Genomic DNA, 15,672 nt, shown 5'->3' on the forward strand with positions numbered 1-15,672 from the left:
CAACTAGCAAGGGTGACCTAATAAAGGGGGTGACCTAATAAAGGGGGTCCAACCTGCTACTAGCAAGGGGGACCTAATCAAGGGGGTCCAACCTGCTACTAGCAAGGGGGACCTAATAAAGGGGGTCCAACCTGCTACTAGCAAGGGGGACCTAATAAAGGGGGTCCAACCTGCTACTAGCAAGGGGGACCTAATAAAGGGGGTCCAACCTGCTACTAGCAAGGGGGACCTAATAAAGGGGGTCCAACCTGCTACTAGCAAGGGGGACCTAATAAAGGGGGTCCAACCTGCTACTAGCAAGGGGGACCTAATAAAGAGGGTCCAACCTGCTACTAGCAAGGGGGACCTAATAAAGGGGGTCCAACCTGCTACTAGCAAGGGGGACCTAATAAAGGGGGTCCAACCTGCTACTAGCAAGGGGGACCTAATAAAGGGGGTCCAACCTGCTACTAGCAAGGGGGACCTAATAAAGGGGGTCCAACCTGCTACTAGCAAGGGGGACCTAATAAAGGGGGTCCAACCTGCTACTAGCAAGGGGGACCTAATCAAGGGGGTCCAACCCATCACTATCAAGGGGGTCCAACCTGCTACTAGCAAGGGTGACCTAACCAAGGGGGTCCAACCTGCTACTAGCAAGGGTGACCTAATCAAGGGGGTCCAACCTGCTACTAGCAAGGGGGACCTAATAAAGGGGGTCCAGCCTGCAACTAGCAAGGGTGACCTAATAAAGGGGGTCCAACCTGCAACTAGCAACGGTGACCTAATCAAGGGGGTCCAACCTGCTACTAACAAGGGTGACCTAATAAAGGGGGTCCAACCTGCTACTAGCAAGGGGGACCTAATAAAGAGGGTCCAACCTGCTACTAGCAAGGGGGACCTAATAAAGGGGGTCCAACCTGCTACTAGCAAGGGGGACCTAATAAAGAGGGTCCAACCTGCTACTAGCAAGGGGGACCTAATAAAGGGGGTCCAACCTGCTACTAGCAAGGGGGACCTAATAAAGGGGGTCCAACCTGCTACTAGCAAGGGGGACCTAATCAAGGGGGTCCAACCCATCACTATCAAGGGGGTCCAACCTGCTACTAGCAAGGGTGACCTAACCAAGGGGGTCCAACCTGCTACTAGCAAGGGTGACCTAATCAAGGGGGTCCAACCTGCTACTAGCAAGGGGGACCTAATAAAGGGGGTCCAACCTGCAACTAGCAAGGGTGACCTAATAAAGGGGGTCCAACCTGCAACTAGCAAGGGTGACCTAATCAAGGGGGTCCAACCCGCCTCTGATGTGAAGACGGTGACAGTTTCTGATCGCTGTGTTTGATGATCTCCTCTTCCTCAGGTCGCCTATATGCAGAGCTCTTTAGACAAACTCGGTGAAGCTGTAAAACTGTCCAAGGTAAGAGTTGCTCCGTCTCGCACCATCATCACATTCCACCATTTGTGTGTTCTGATATCTCCGGGGCTCTGCACCCGTTGTCTATGTATATCTGCACCCGCTTACCACCATCTCCCTCTTCTGCAGGGTCAGCCGTCCACCGTCCAGGAAGCCCTGCGCTTCACCATGGATGTGATTGGAGGAAAGTAAGTTCAAAGTCCCAACCGTTTTTCTTTTGTAATAATTTGCACCCCTTAAAGAACACCAAGGAATCATGGGAGCTAAACTGATTGATTCAGTGGTCAGGCATGTATAGAGTCTGATGTGGGTGAAAGCAGTCCTTTAGATCAGGGGGCCACGGGCCGGCCTGTTGATGACTGGGGCGGCACAGTAGGAGATAAGCGACGACCACGGTCCGCACTGGGCGATCGCGGACCACAGTTGCCGCTCACCTTCTGCTGTGCTGCTTTGCCCACTCCTGGCTCCTCTGCCCACCTGCCCCGATGATGTCATCCATTTAGCAGGGTGGGAGGAGCTTCAGATTGGGATGGAGAGCTCCCCCCCCCCCCCCCCCTTCCCTGCTGATGGAATGTTACTCATAAAGTTTGAGATGAGGATCGCGCTGTCCACAGCTACTTTTCAACCTTGGAGGAACGAGTTAAAGTAGGGTTTCATGCAATGACACGGGGGGGAGGGGATGTGGCAGGGGTAAGTTGATAAATTGGGGTATTTTCAGAGTGGGGAGGTGGGGTGTGAGCTTGTAGGAGAACAAGAGAGAAATAGGATGGAAGAGGGGTGGGGGTAGGGAGTGTTGGAGTATGAAGGTTCACCTACAGCTGCCTTTCTCAGCCAGAGTTTTTGGTATCCGAAGGTTCCTCCAGAAGTTGCTGGGAGTTCCTTAGATTCTTTAAAATCGATGAATGACAATTATGATTTGCTTTAAGGGATCTGTATGGAGGGAAACTTCGGTGACCTTCACTTCCCACTGACCAGCAGTGTAAGTGGGCCCCTCTCCCAGTGCTCACCAAACCAAGGCTCGCCGTTCTCCCACTGACGACCAATGAAAAGAGGGTGCTCTTCACTGGCCGCCATGAAAGGGGGGAGCTCTTCGCTGGCCGCCAATGAAAGGGGGAGCTTTTCGCTGGCCGCCAATGAAAGATGCTGGTCGCCAAGGAAAGGGGGGAGCTTGTCGGTGGCCGCCAAGGAAAGAGGGGGGAGCTTGTCCGCCAAGGAAAGAGGGGGGGAGCTTGTCCGCCAAGGAAAGAGGGGGGGGAGCTTGTCCGCCAAGGAAAGAGGGGGGGAGCTTGTCCGCCAAGGAAAGAGGGGGGGAGCTTGTCCGCCAAGGAAAGAGGGGGGGAGCTTGTCCGCCAAGGAAAGAGGGGGGAGCTTGTCCACCAAGGAAAGAGGGGGGAGCTTGGCCGCCAAGGAAAGAGGGGTGAGCTTGTCGTTGGCCACCAAGGAAAGAGGGGGGGAGCTTGGCCGCCAAGGAAAGAGGGGTGAGCTTGTCGTTGGCCGCCAAGGAAAGAGGGGGGAGCTTGTCGTTGGCCGCCAAGGAAAGAGGGGGGAGCTTGTCGTTGGCCGCCAAGGAAAGAGAGGGAGCTTGTCGGTGGCCGCCAAGGAAAGAGGGGGGAGCTTGTCGGTGGCCGCCAAGGAAAGAGGGGGGAGCTTGTCGGTGGCCGCCAAGGAAAGGGGGGGAGCTTGTCGGTGGCCGCCAAGGAAAGAGGGGGAGCTTGTCGGTGGCCGCCAAGGAAAGGAGGGAGCTTGTCGGTGGCCGCCAAGGAAAGGGGGGAGCTTGTCGGTGGTGGCCGCCAAGGAAAGGGGGGGGCTCTTCGGTGGCCATCGAAGGTTGAGGAATGCTGGTCTGCAGATGAAAGGAGAGATTTGTATTCTTGTGAGTAGATAAAGTCTATCCAGTAGAACGTCTGTGAGGTCTTATTTGGGCAGAATACCGATATCCCGATTTATCTGTCGGTTTTCCTCATGTGATTTATTTTTTTTCCTCATAACAGGTTCAACTCTGCCAAGAAAGACAATGATTTCATCTACCATGAATCTGTCCCGGCTCTGGATACCCTGCAGGCTGTAAAAGGTGCGGTGATTGGAGACGTCTTATTGATCTGATTAGTAATGAGGAGGATTAATGGTCCGTTCCAACTCGGCACAGGGATGGTGGGAACCCCCCATAATGGGCACAGCGGGTGTACAGATCTGGGAACTCAGCACAGGGATGGTGGGAACTCCTCATAATGGGCACAGCGGGTATACAGACCCGGGAACTCAGCACAGGGATGGTGGGAACCCCCCATAATGGGCACAGCGCGTGTACAGACCTGGGAACTCAGCACAGGGATGGTGGGAACTCCTCATAATGGGGCACAGCGGGTGTACAGACCCAGGAACTCAGCACAGGGATGGTGGGAACCCCTCATAATGGGCACAGCGGGTGTACAGACCCGGGAACTCAGCACAGGGATGGTGGGAACCCCTCATAATGGGCACAGCGGGTGTACAGACCCGGGAACTCAGCACAGGGATGGTGGGAACCCCTCATAATGGACACAGCGGGTGTACAGACCCGGGAACTCAGCACAGGGATGGTGGGAACTCCTCATAATGCGGCACAGCGGGTGTACAGACCCGGGAACTCGGCACAGGGATGGTGGGAACTCCTCATAATGGGCACAGCGGGTGTACAGACCCGGGAACTCGGCACAGGGATGGTGGGAACCCCTCATTATGGGCACAGCGGGTGTACAGACCCGGGAACTCAGCACAGGGATGGTGGGAACCCCTCATAATGGGCACAGCGGGTGTACAGACCCGGGAACTCAGCACAGGGATGGTGGGAACCCCTCATAATGGGCACAGCGGGTGTACAGACCCGGGAACTCTGCACAGGGATGGTGGGAACCCCTCATAATGGGGCACAGCGGGTGTACAGACCCGGGAACTCGGCACAGGGATGGTGGGAACCCCTCATAATGGGCACAGCAGGTGTACAGACCCAGGAGCATAGAGATCTCACCTATAGTTTCCTAGAGAATTTTTCCATCATCCACCAAACCCTGAAATTTCAATTCAGATTGGAGTGAACTTTTTTTAAGAGAATTCCGGCCTCACTTTGTTTTCTGGTCCCCCAGGTGCCCCGTTGGTAAAGGCTCTTCCTGTGAACCCCGTTGACCCGGCTGTCACCGGACCTGATATCTTCTCCAAGCTGGTTCCGATGTCGGCACATGAGGCGTCCTCTCTATACAGGTAAGTGGAGCTCCGGCACTCGCTGAGCAATTCCATCCAGGTAACAAGGTGTTAGGTCCTCCTGGATCTCCTACAATCATCCCTTCGTTGTAGAAAAGGGGTGATCTCCAAACATGGAAGCCGGGATATGGAACCATCATTTATCACATTTCCTGGAAGGTGGAATCCTTCTTCTCTTGTTCATGTCCATAAAAAACACAGTTGGGACACTATTAAAAAATAAATTTGGGGTTTTCAAATAATGTATATACCCCCCCCCAGGTGGATGCAGCATCTGTCACCCCCCTTTCGCCAGCGCCCAGTAGTGTCCTTTTTGCCAGCGCCCAGTAGTGTCCTTTTTGCCAGCGCCCAGTAGTGTGCTTTTTTGCCAGCGCCCAGTAGTGTGCTTTTTTGCCAGCGCCCTGTAGTGTCCTTTTTTGCCAGCGCCCAGTAGTGTCCTTTTTTGCCAGCGCCCAGTAGTGTCCTTTTTGCCAGCGCCCAGTGGTGTCCTTTTTGCCAGCGCCCAGTGGTGTCCTTTTTGCCAGCGCCCAGTGGTGTCCTTTTTGCCAGCGCCCAGTAGTGTGCTTTTTTGCCAGCGCCCAGTAGTGTGCTTTTTTGCCAGCGCCCAGTAGTGTGCTTTTTTGCCAGCGCCCAGTAGTGTGCTTTTTTGCCAGTGCCCAGTAGTGTGCTTTTTTGCCAGTGCCCAGTAGTGTGCTTTTTTGCCAGCGCCCAGTAGTGTGCTTTTTTGCCAGCGCCCAGTAGTGTGCTTTTTTGCCAGTGCCCAGTAGTGTGCTTTTTTGCCAGCGCCCAGTAGTGTCCTTTTTTGCCAGCGCCCATCGGTGCCTCCTCAAAAAAATAAAAAAAACCCTAGTGGTGATTAAATACAGTGGAACTTTGGATTGCGAGGATAATCCATTCCAGGAGATTGCTTGTGATCCAAAGCACTCGCATATCAAAGCGAGTTTCCCCATTGAAGTCAATGGAAATGAAGATAATTTGTTCCCCGTTGACTTCTATTGCATGCAATACTGCATGTGGCCAGAGGTGGCAGGGTGCCGGAACCGGCTTGGAAAGGCTCAGAAACATTGGCCCGGATTCACAGACACTGGCGCATATTTATGCCGCCGTACCGTATCTCCTTTACGCTATGCCGACGCAGCGCAGAGAGGCCAGTGCTTCCAAATCTGCGCTGGGTTTCCAAGGCGTAAGTCGGCGTAGGTGGAAGTGGGCGTGAGCCATGCTAATGAGGCGTGACCCCATGAAAATGATGGGCCGAGCGCCAGACAGATACGTATCGACAACTGCGCATGCGCCGTCCCGTGGACGCATCCCAGTGCGCATGCTCACAATCGCGTCGGAAAACAACTGCCTAAGATACGTCGGATCACTGCCTACGGCGTGAACGTAACCTACGCCCAGCCATATTCACGTCCAACATAAAATACGACGGCTTATGTTCCCTGGTGCAGCCCTTTGCATGGATGCTGCTCAGTTTACACCTCCTTTATGGGGCATAACTTTATGTCGGACGTATGACTTTACGCGCACTGCGTCGGGCGCACGTACATTCGTGAATCGGCGTATCTCCCTCATTTGCATATTTGCATAGAAAATCAATGGGAGCGCCAAATACGTCCAGCGTAAATATGCGCCGGCGTATATATAATATAATAAAATATTTTTTTTATTTATTTCATATATATATTTTTTTTTTTTTTTAAATGCTCATATTGTGAATTTTTTTTGTTGCCCGCGTTTATTCGCAATCCGAGGTATTACTGTAACACCAAAAGATCTTTCTCTGTCTCCAAAAAATTATAAAAACTTGATATTTGTACAGTGTTGCATGACGGCGCAATTTTCATTCAATGGGCGGCCTGGGCAGGAAGGGGGTGAAAGTGCCCAGCAAGCAAGTGGTTAAAGCTCCTCTCGGGAGCCAATGATGCAAGCAGTGGGCCGGCTCTTGGGAGGAGTTATGCAAATATCAGAATGCCTTGACGGGTGGGTGTGTCAGTTTGAGGAGTGGGAGTTTTTGGGCAAGGCTGTATTTGCATACCACGCCCCCTTGGTAACACCCACATATTGTGATAGCTGAGCCACCGTGATTGCAAGAATGGAAATCCAATGAAAGGGGCGGGGCCAGGGTCAGTCAGGCTGGGGAGGAATTGGCTAGGTGATGCTGGACGTCCTCCAATCAGAGGTGGGTGTGGTTTGTACTTATTGGTGTGAATATAGAATGGTTGGTGTTTTTTTCCTGTCTCACTTCATCTCTTCCAGTGAGGAGAAAGCCAAGCTGCTGCGAGAGATCGTCTCCAAAATAGAAGCCAAGAATGAAGTCCTGGAGTAAGTTCACTGTATTGGCGCTTCTGCTTAAGTCACCTGACCGGGGGGGGTGCGGGGTCTTGGGGGGATGGGGTTCTTTTATGGGGGGAATAGAGTCCTCTATTGCAGAATGGGGTCCTATGTGGTGCATGCTGTACATTACAGAAGAATGGGGTCCATTATGGGGGTATGGGGTTCTCTGTGGGCGGGATGGTGTTCATTATGGAAGCATGAGGTCCTTTTATGGGGGGATAGGGTCCTCTATTGGAGGATAGGGTCCTCTATTGGAGGATAGGGTCCTCTGTGTGGGGGATGGTATTCATTATGGGAGTATGGGGTCCTCTATTGGATAATGGGGTTCTCTATAGGCGGGATGGTGTTCATTATGAAAGACTGAGGTCCATTATGGGGGGGAAGGGGTTCACGATTGGAGAATGGGGTCCTATGTGGGGAATGGCATTCATTATGGGAAAAAGGGATCCTCTATGTGCGGGATGGGGGTCCTCTTTTAGATAATGGGGTCCTCTATTGGAAAATGGGCTCCTATGTGGGGAATGCTGTTCATTATGGAAGAATGGGGTCCTCTATGTGGGGGATAGCATTCTTTATGGGGGGGGGGGGTCCTGTACGTGGGGGGATTGTGTTCATTATGGAAGAATGGGGTCCTCTATGTGGGGGATAGCATTCTTTATGGGGGGGGGGGGGTCCTGTACGTGGGGGGATGGTGTTCATTATGGGAGTATGGGGTCCTCTGTTGAATGAGATCCTTTATGGGGGGATAGGGTCCTCTATTGGATAATGGGGTTCTCTGTGTGGGGGATGGTATTCATTATGGAAGAATGGGGTCCTGTATTGGAGAATGAGTTTCTTTTTTATGGAGGGATGGGGTCCTCTATTGGAGGATGGGGTCCTCTATTGTAGAATCGGGTTCTTTTATGGGGGGGATGGGGTCCTCTATTGGAGAATGAGGTCCTCTATTGTAGAATGGGGTCCTCTATTGTAGAATCAGGTTCTTTTATGGGGGGGATGGGATCCTCTATTGGAGGATGGGGTCCTCTATTGGAGAATGAGGTCCTTTTTTATGGAGGGATGGGGTCCTCTATTGGAGAATGGGGTCCTCTATTGGAGAATGGGGTCCTCTATTGGAGGATGGGGTCCTCTATTGGAGGATAGGGTCCTCTGTGTGGGGGATGGTATTAATGGAGTACGGGGTCCTCTATTGTAGACTCAGGTCCTTTTATGGGGGGATGGGGTCCTCTATTGGAGGATGGGGTCCTCTGTGTGGGGGGTGGTATTATTGGAGGATGGGGTCCTCTATTGGAGGATGGGGTCCTCTATTGGAGGATGGGGTCCTCTATTGGAGGATGGGGTCCTCTATTGGAGGATGGGGTCCTCTGTGTGGGGGGTGGTATTATTGGAGGATGGGGTCCTTTTATGGGGGGATGGGGTCCTCTATTGGAGCACTCAATCACCTCGGGTTGTAATATTCTGTTACTCTGAACCAAATCATTTGGTTTGGTGTCACTTTTGTCACCATTGGCTCTCCTCTTCCCGCCTCAGTCAGTTCACAGACTCTCTGCAGCTCGATCCGGAAACGGTGGACAACTTGGACATGTACAGCCACATCCCCCCGGCCCTGATGGAGAAGTGCGCAGCGCTGAGCGTGCGGCCGGACACCGTGAAGAGTCTGGTACAGTCTATGCAGGGTAAGTGGCAGTTGGGGGCACAGAGTGATTTGCAGCACAATAATATATGAAGGACGTCATGTTTTGCCTTTTTTATATCGTTTGTTATCCAATTTACTGATTTGGAATATTGCTTATTGGAGATTTATTGCTGATAAACCCAAAATATTAAATAATTAAAAAAAATATATTAATTCTTTTTTTACTACTTTTTTTTTTTTTTTGTTAATGTAATGCTTGTTTATTGTTTTTTAAGTTTTCCCGGTTTATATAAAACCGGGAAAACAAACAAACAGCAAAAAAAAAGTAGTTAAAAAAACAAATAATATATATATTTTTAATTATTTAATATTTTGGGTTTATCAGCAATAAATCTCCAATAAGCAATATTCCAAATCAGTAAATTGGAACAAATCGCTGATCGCCGCCATTAGTAGTAAAAAAAATATATATATATATATATATATATATATATATATATATATATATATATATATATATATATATATATATATATATATATATATTAACCACTTGCTTACTGGGCACATAAACCCCCTTCGTGCCCAGGCGAAATTTCAGCTTACGGCACTGCGTCGCTTTAACTGACATTTGCGCGGTCATGCGACGTGGCTCCCAAACAAAATTGACGTCCTTTTTTCCCCACAAATAGAGCTTTCTTTTGGTGGTATTTGATCACCTCTGCGATTTTTATTTTTTGCGCTATAAACAAAAAAAAGAGCGACAATTTTTAAAAAATATATATATTTTTTACTTGTTGCTGTAATAAATATCCCAATTTTTTTTTTAAAAAAAACTATTTTTTTTCTCAGTTTAGGCCGATACGTATTTTTCGACGTATTTTTGTAAAAAAAAATCGCAATAAGCGACTGGTTTGCGCAAAAGTTATAGCGCCTACAAAATAGGGGACAGAATTATGATTTTTTTTTATTATAATTTTTTTACTAGTAATGGCGGCGATCTGCGATTTTTATTGGGACTGCGACGTTATAGCGGACACTTTTGACACAAATTTGGCGCCATTCACATTTATACAGCGATCAGTGCTATAAAAATGCACTAATTATTGTATAAATGTGACTGGCAGTGAAGGGGTTAACACTAGGGGGTGAGGAAGGGGTTAAATGTATTCCCTCATTGTGTTCTAACTGTGTGGGGGGAGGGGGGTGACTGGGGGAGGTCTCCTCTCTCCCTGACAGCACGTGGAGCTCTGTGTTTACACCCCATCATTACACACAGAGCTCCACGCCCCTGCTGTGTTCCCGACGATCGCGTGTACCCGGCGGACATCGCGGCGATGCGCCGGGACAGTGTTTACAGCAGGTAATGCTTTTAAATGACGTCCAAAGACGTCCAGTTGGCACTTGAGAGCCGCGCTGTTGACGTCTTTTGTCAATAGCGCGGGTCTCAAGTGGTTAATAAAAATGCAATAAAACTTTTTTTCAAAATTGTCGCTCTATTTTTGTTTATAGCGCAAAAAATAAAAACCGCAGAGGTGATCAAATACCACCAAAAGAAAGCTCTATTTGTGGGGGACAAAGGACGCCAATTTTGTTTGGGAGCCACGTCGCACGACCGCGCAATTGTCAGTTAAAGCGACGCAGTGCCGAATCGCAAAAAGGGGCCAGGTCCTTTAGCTGCATAATGGTCCGGGTCTTAAGTGGTTAATAGTTTATGGTTTCGATTTGAACCCCTTTTGATATTTTTGTATTCTTTGTGGGTGTCGAGTAATATATATTTGAATATATTTTTGTGCCCGGAGTTCATCTTTATTCCGGAGTAGACCTTTGATTCACGATGGTGTGTATTATGTGTGATTGCAGTCCTGTCGGGGGTGTTCACCGATGTGGAGGCCTCTCTGAAGGACATCAAGGACCTGCTGGATGAAGAGGAGAAGCAGGAGAAGGCGGCGCAGGAGGAGGTGGGGAAACAGGCGGCGGCTCCCTCCTCGCCTTCCATGACGGAAGTGAACAAGGAGTGGTCCAAGTACATGGAGGTGCACGAGAGGGCCAGCTTCACCAACACCGAGCTTCACAAGGCCATGAACCTGCACATCGGGAACCTGAGGCTGCTGAGCGGATCCCTCGACCAACTTCAACAGGCACTTCCTGTTCCCAACCTGACCGAAGGTGAGAAAAACCTCCTCCTGTCCGGTCTACAGCAATACATGCAGACACCATCTCACCCAGAGCTAGAAACCAGCAATAGGCAACCAACACAGGACTGACTATACATGGACAGATCTCGCCCAGAGCTAGAAACCAGCAATAGGCAACCACCACAGGACTGACTATACATGCAGACACGATCTCACCCAGAGCTAGAAACCAGCAACAGGCAACCAACACGGGACAATACATGGACAGATCTCACCCAGAGCTAGAAACCAGCAATAGGCAACCAACACAGGACTGACTATACATGGAAAGATCTCACCCAGAGCTAGAAACCAGCAATAGGCAACCAACACAGGACTATACATGGACAGATCTCACCCACAGCTAGAAACCAAAAATAGGCAACCAGCACAGGACTGACTATACATGGACAGATCTCACCCAGAGCTAGAAACCAGCAATAGGCAACCAGCACAGGACTGACTATACATGGACAGATCTCACCCAGAGCTAGAAACCAGCAATAGGCAACCAACACAGGACTGTACATGGACAGATCTCACCCACAGCTAGAAACCAAAAATAGGCAACCAACACAGGACTGACTATACATGGACAGATCTCACCCACAGCTAGAAACCAGCAATAGGCAACCAACACAGGACTGACTATACATGGAAAGATCTCACCCAGAGCTAGAAACCAGCAATAGGCAACCAACACAGGACTGACTATACATGGACAGATCTCACCCACAGCTAGAAACCAGCAATAGGCAACCAACACAGGACTGACTATACATGCAGACACCATCTCACCCAGAGCTAGAAACCAGCAATAGGCAACTAACACAGGACTGACTATACATGGACAGATCTCGCCCAGAGCTAGAAACCAGCAATAGGCAACCACCACAGGACTGACTATACATGCAGACACGATCTCACCCAGAGCTAGAAACCAGCAACAGGCAACCAACACGGGACAATACATGGACAGATCTCACCCAGAGCTAGAAACCAGCAATAGGCAACCAACACAGGACTGACTATACATGGAAAGATCTCACCCAGAGCTAGAAACCAGCAATAGGCAACCAACACAGGACTATACATGGACAGATCTCACCCAGAGCTAGAAACCAGCAATAGGCAACCAGCACAGGACTGACTATACATGGACAGATCTCACCCAGAGCTAGAAACCAGCAATAGGCAACCAACACAGGACTGTACATGGACAGATCTCACCCACAGCTAGAAACCAGAAATAGGCAACCAACACAGGACTGACTATACATGGACAGATCTCACCCACAGCTAGAAACCAGCAATAGGCAACCAACACAGGACTGACTATACATGGAAAGATCTCACCCAGAGCTAGAAACCAGCAATAGGCAACCAACACAGGACTGACTATACATGGACAGATCTCACCCACAGCTAGAAACCAGCAATAGGCAACCAACACAGGACTGACTATACATGGACAGATCTCACCCACAGCTAGAAACCAGAAATAGGCAACCAACACAGGACTGACTATACATGGACAGATCTCACCCAGAGCTAGAAACCAGCAATAGGCAACCAACACAGGACTGACTATACATGGACAGATCTCACCCACAGCTAGAAACCAGCAATAGGCAACCAGCACAGGACTATACATGGACAGATCTCACCCAGAACTAGAAACCAGCAATAGGCAACCAACACGGGACTGACTATACATGGACAGATCTCACCCAGAGCTAGAAACCAGCAATAGGCAACCAGCACAGGACTGACTATACATGGACAGATCTCACCCGGAGCTAGAAACCAGCAATAGGCAACCAACACAGGACTGACTATACATGGACAGATCTCACCCAGAGCTAGAAACCAGCAATAGGCAACCAACACAGGACTGACTATACATGGACAGATCTCACCCACAGCTAGAAACCAGCAATAGGCAACCAACACAGGACTATACATGGACAGATCTCACCCACAGCTAGAAACCAGAAATAGGCAACCAACACAGGACTGACTATACATGGACAGATCTCACCCACAGCTAGAAACCAGAAATAGGCAACCAACACAGGACTGACTATACATGGACAGATCTCACCCACAGCTAGAAACCAGAAATAGGCAACCAGCACAGGACTATACATGGACAGATCTCACCCAGAGCTAGAAACCAGCAATAGGCAACCAACACAGGACTGACTATACATGGACAGATCTCACCCAGAGCTAGAAACCAGCAATAGGCAACCAACACAGGACTGACTATACATGGACAGATCTCACCCAGAGCTAGAAACCAGCAATAGGCAACCAACACAGGACTGACTATACATGGACAGATCTCACCCAGAGCTAGAAACCAGAAATAGGCAACCAACACAGGACTGATTATACATGGACAGATCTCACCCAGAGCTAGAAACCAGCAATAGGCAACCAACACAGGACTGACTATACATGGACAGATCTCACCCAGAACTAAAAATACAGCAATAGGCAACCAGCACAGGACTGACTATACATGGACAGATCTCACCCAGAGCTAGAAACCAGCAATAGGCAACCAACACAGGACTATACATGGAGAGATCTCACCCAGAGCTAGAAACCAGCAATAGGCAACCAACACAGGACTGACTATACATGGACAGATCTCACCCAGAGCTAGAAACCAGCAATAGGCAACCAACACAGGACTATACATGGACAGATCTCACCCAGAGCTAGAAACCAGAAATAGGCAACCAACACAGGACTGACTATACATGGACAGATCTCACCCAGAGCTAGAAACCAGCAATAGGCAACCAACACAGGACTGACTATACATGGACAGATCTCGCCCAGAGCTAGAAACCAGAAATAGGCAACCAACACAGGACTGATTATACATGGCCAGATCTCACCCAGAGCTAGAAACCAGCAATAGGCAACCAGCACAGGACTGACTATACATGGACAGATCTCACCCACAGCTAGAAACCAGAAATAGGCAACCAACACAGGACTGACTAAACATGGAAAGATCTCACCCATAGCTAGAAACCAGCAATAGGCAACCAGCACAGGACCATACATGGACAGATCTCACCCAGAGCTTAGAAACCAGCAATAGGCAACCAACACAGGACTGACTATACATGGACAGATCTCACCCAGAGCTAGAAACCAGAAATAGGCAACCAACACAGGACTGACTATACATGGACAGATCTCACCCAGAGCTAGAAACCAGCAATAGGCAACCAACACAGGACTGACTATACATGGACAGATCTCACCCACAGCTAGAAACCAGCAATAGGCAACCAACACAGGACTATACATGGACAGATCTCACCCAGAGCTAGAAACCAGCAATAGGCAACCAACACAGGACTGACTATACATGGACAGATCTCACCCAGAGCTAGAAACCAGCAATAGGCAACCAACACAGGACTGACTATACATGGACAGATCTCACCCAGAGCTAGAAACCAGCAATAGGCAACCAACACAGGACTGACTATACATGGACAGATCTCACCCAGAGCTAGAAACCAGCAATAGGCAACCAACACAGGACTATACATGGCCAGATCTCACCCAGAGCTAGAAACCAGCAATAGGCAACCAGCACAGGACTGACTATACATGGACAGATCTCACCCAGAGCTAGAAGCCAGCAATAGGCAACCAACACAGGACTGACTATACATGGACAGATCTCACCCACAGCTAGAAACCAGCAATAGGCAACCAACACAGGACTATACATGGACAGATCTCACCCAGAGCTAGAAACCAGCAATAGGCAACCAACACAGGACTGACTATACATGGACAGATCTCACCCAGAGCTAGAAACCAGCAATAGGCAACCAACACAGGACTGACTATACATGGACAGATCTCACCCAGAGCTAGAAACCAGCAATAGGCAACCAACACAGGACTGACTATACATGGACAGATCTCACCCAGAGCTAGAAACCAGCAATAGGCAACCAACACAGGACTATACATGGCCAGATCTCACCCAGAGCTAGAAACCAGCAATAGGCAACCAGCACAGGACTGACTATACATGGACAGATCTCACCCAGAGCTAGAAGCCAGCAATAGGCAACCAACACAGGACTGACTATACATGGACAGATCTCACCCAGAGCTAGAAACCAGCAATAGGCAACCAGCACAGGACTATACATGGACAGATCTCACCCAGAGCTAGAAACCAGCAATAGGCAACCAGCACAGGACTATACATGGACAGATCTCACCCAGAGCTAGAAACCAGAAATAGGCAACCAGTGCAGGACTATACATCTTCGTTTCTGTTTTTTTAAACTGTATTCTACCACTACTACTTTACTTTTCTTTGGTGAAAATAACCCAAACCCAAGCCTAATTTTCTTCATCTCATTTCTTGAGGCCAGGAAAGTAAAAAATACCCCCCAAATGGCACCTTTTTGGAAAGTAGACAGTCCAATGTGTTTAGTAAGAGGCATGGTTCATTTTTTTTTTTTTTTGAAGAAGTTATATTTGGCCACAGCTAATCACATGGTAGAGATTGGCCCTGTCTGTACTAATGTGATCGCTGTGGCCATTCACTGCAAGCAACACAATATAACACCATGAAAGGAAACCATCTATTGTGTACAGTTGTCAAGGTTGTCATGTGATCTATGATTGGTCACAGCTTATTTACATGGTACAGATGTGCTGTGATTGGCCACAGCGATCACATAGTACAGATAGGACCAGTTGCAGCCCATCTGTACCATGTGATTAGCTGTGACCAATCAGATCACATGACAACTGTACACAATAGATGGCTTCCTTTAATTGCGTACTATTGTGTTGCTTGCAGTGATTGGCCCTGTCTGTACTATGTGGCCAATCACTGCAAG

At 49.1% G+C, this 15,672-nt stretch overlaps 1 protein-coding gene and 1 long non-coding RNA gene across 3 annotated transcripts in view; both read left to right on the forward strand.

Annotated features, from left to right (window-relative positions):
- The window catches only part of PTPN23 (protein tyrosine phosphatase non-receptor type 23), a 70,318-nt gene that overhangs the window by 26,984 nt on the left and 27,662 nt on the right, over nt 1-15,672 (forward strand). Inside the window, exons 10-16 of the mRNA XM_040355293.1 lie at nt 1,337-1,393; nt 1,520-1,578; nt 3,382-3,461; nt 4,513-4,627; nt 6,884-6,949; nt 8,489-8,634; nt 10,458-10,763. Of these exons, the coding sequence (XP_040211227.1) occupies nt 1,337-1,393; nt 1,520-1,578; nt 3,382-3,461; nt 4,513-4,627; nt 6,884-6,949; nt 8,489-8,634; nt 10,458-10,763 (829 nt within the window). The remainder of the gene's footprint in view (nt 1-1,336; nt 1,394-1,519; nt 1,579-3,381; nt 3,462-4,512; nt 4,628-6,883; nt 6,950-8,488; nt 8,635-10,457; nt 10,764-15,672) is intronic.
- LOC120941706 lies at nt 10,779-14,870 on the forward strand. 2 transcript variants are annotated; one of them, XR_005749576.1, is made up of 3 exons: nt 10,779-11,295; nt 11,857-11,982; nt 12,416-14,870. It is a non-coding gene; the product is annotated as an uncharacterized LOC120941706 (long non-coding RNA). The 2 variants fall into 2 exon arrangements; XR_005749575.1 differs by lacking the exon at nt 10,779-11,295 and having other exon boundaries at nt 11,313-11,982.

Source organism: Rana temporaria, chromosome 5 (assembly GCF_905171775.1).
Source record: "Rana temporaria chromosome 5, aRanTem1.1, whole genome shotgun sequence".
NCBI lineage: Eukaryota > Metazoa > Chordata > Amphibia > Anura > Ranidae > Rana > Rana temporaria.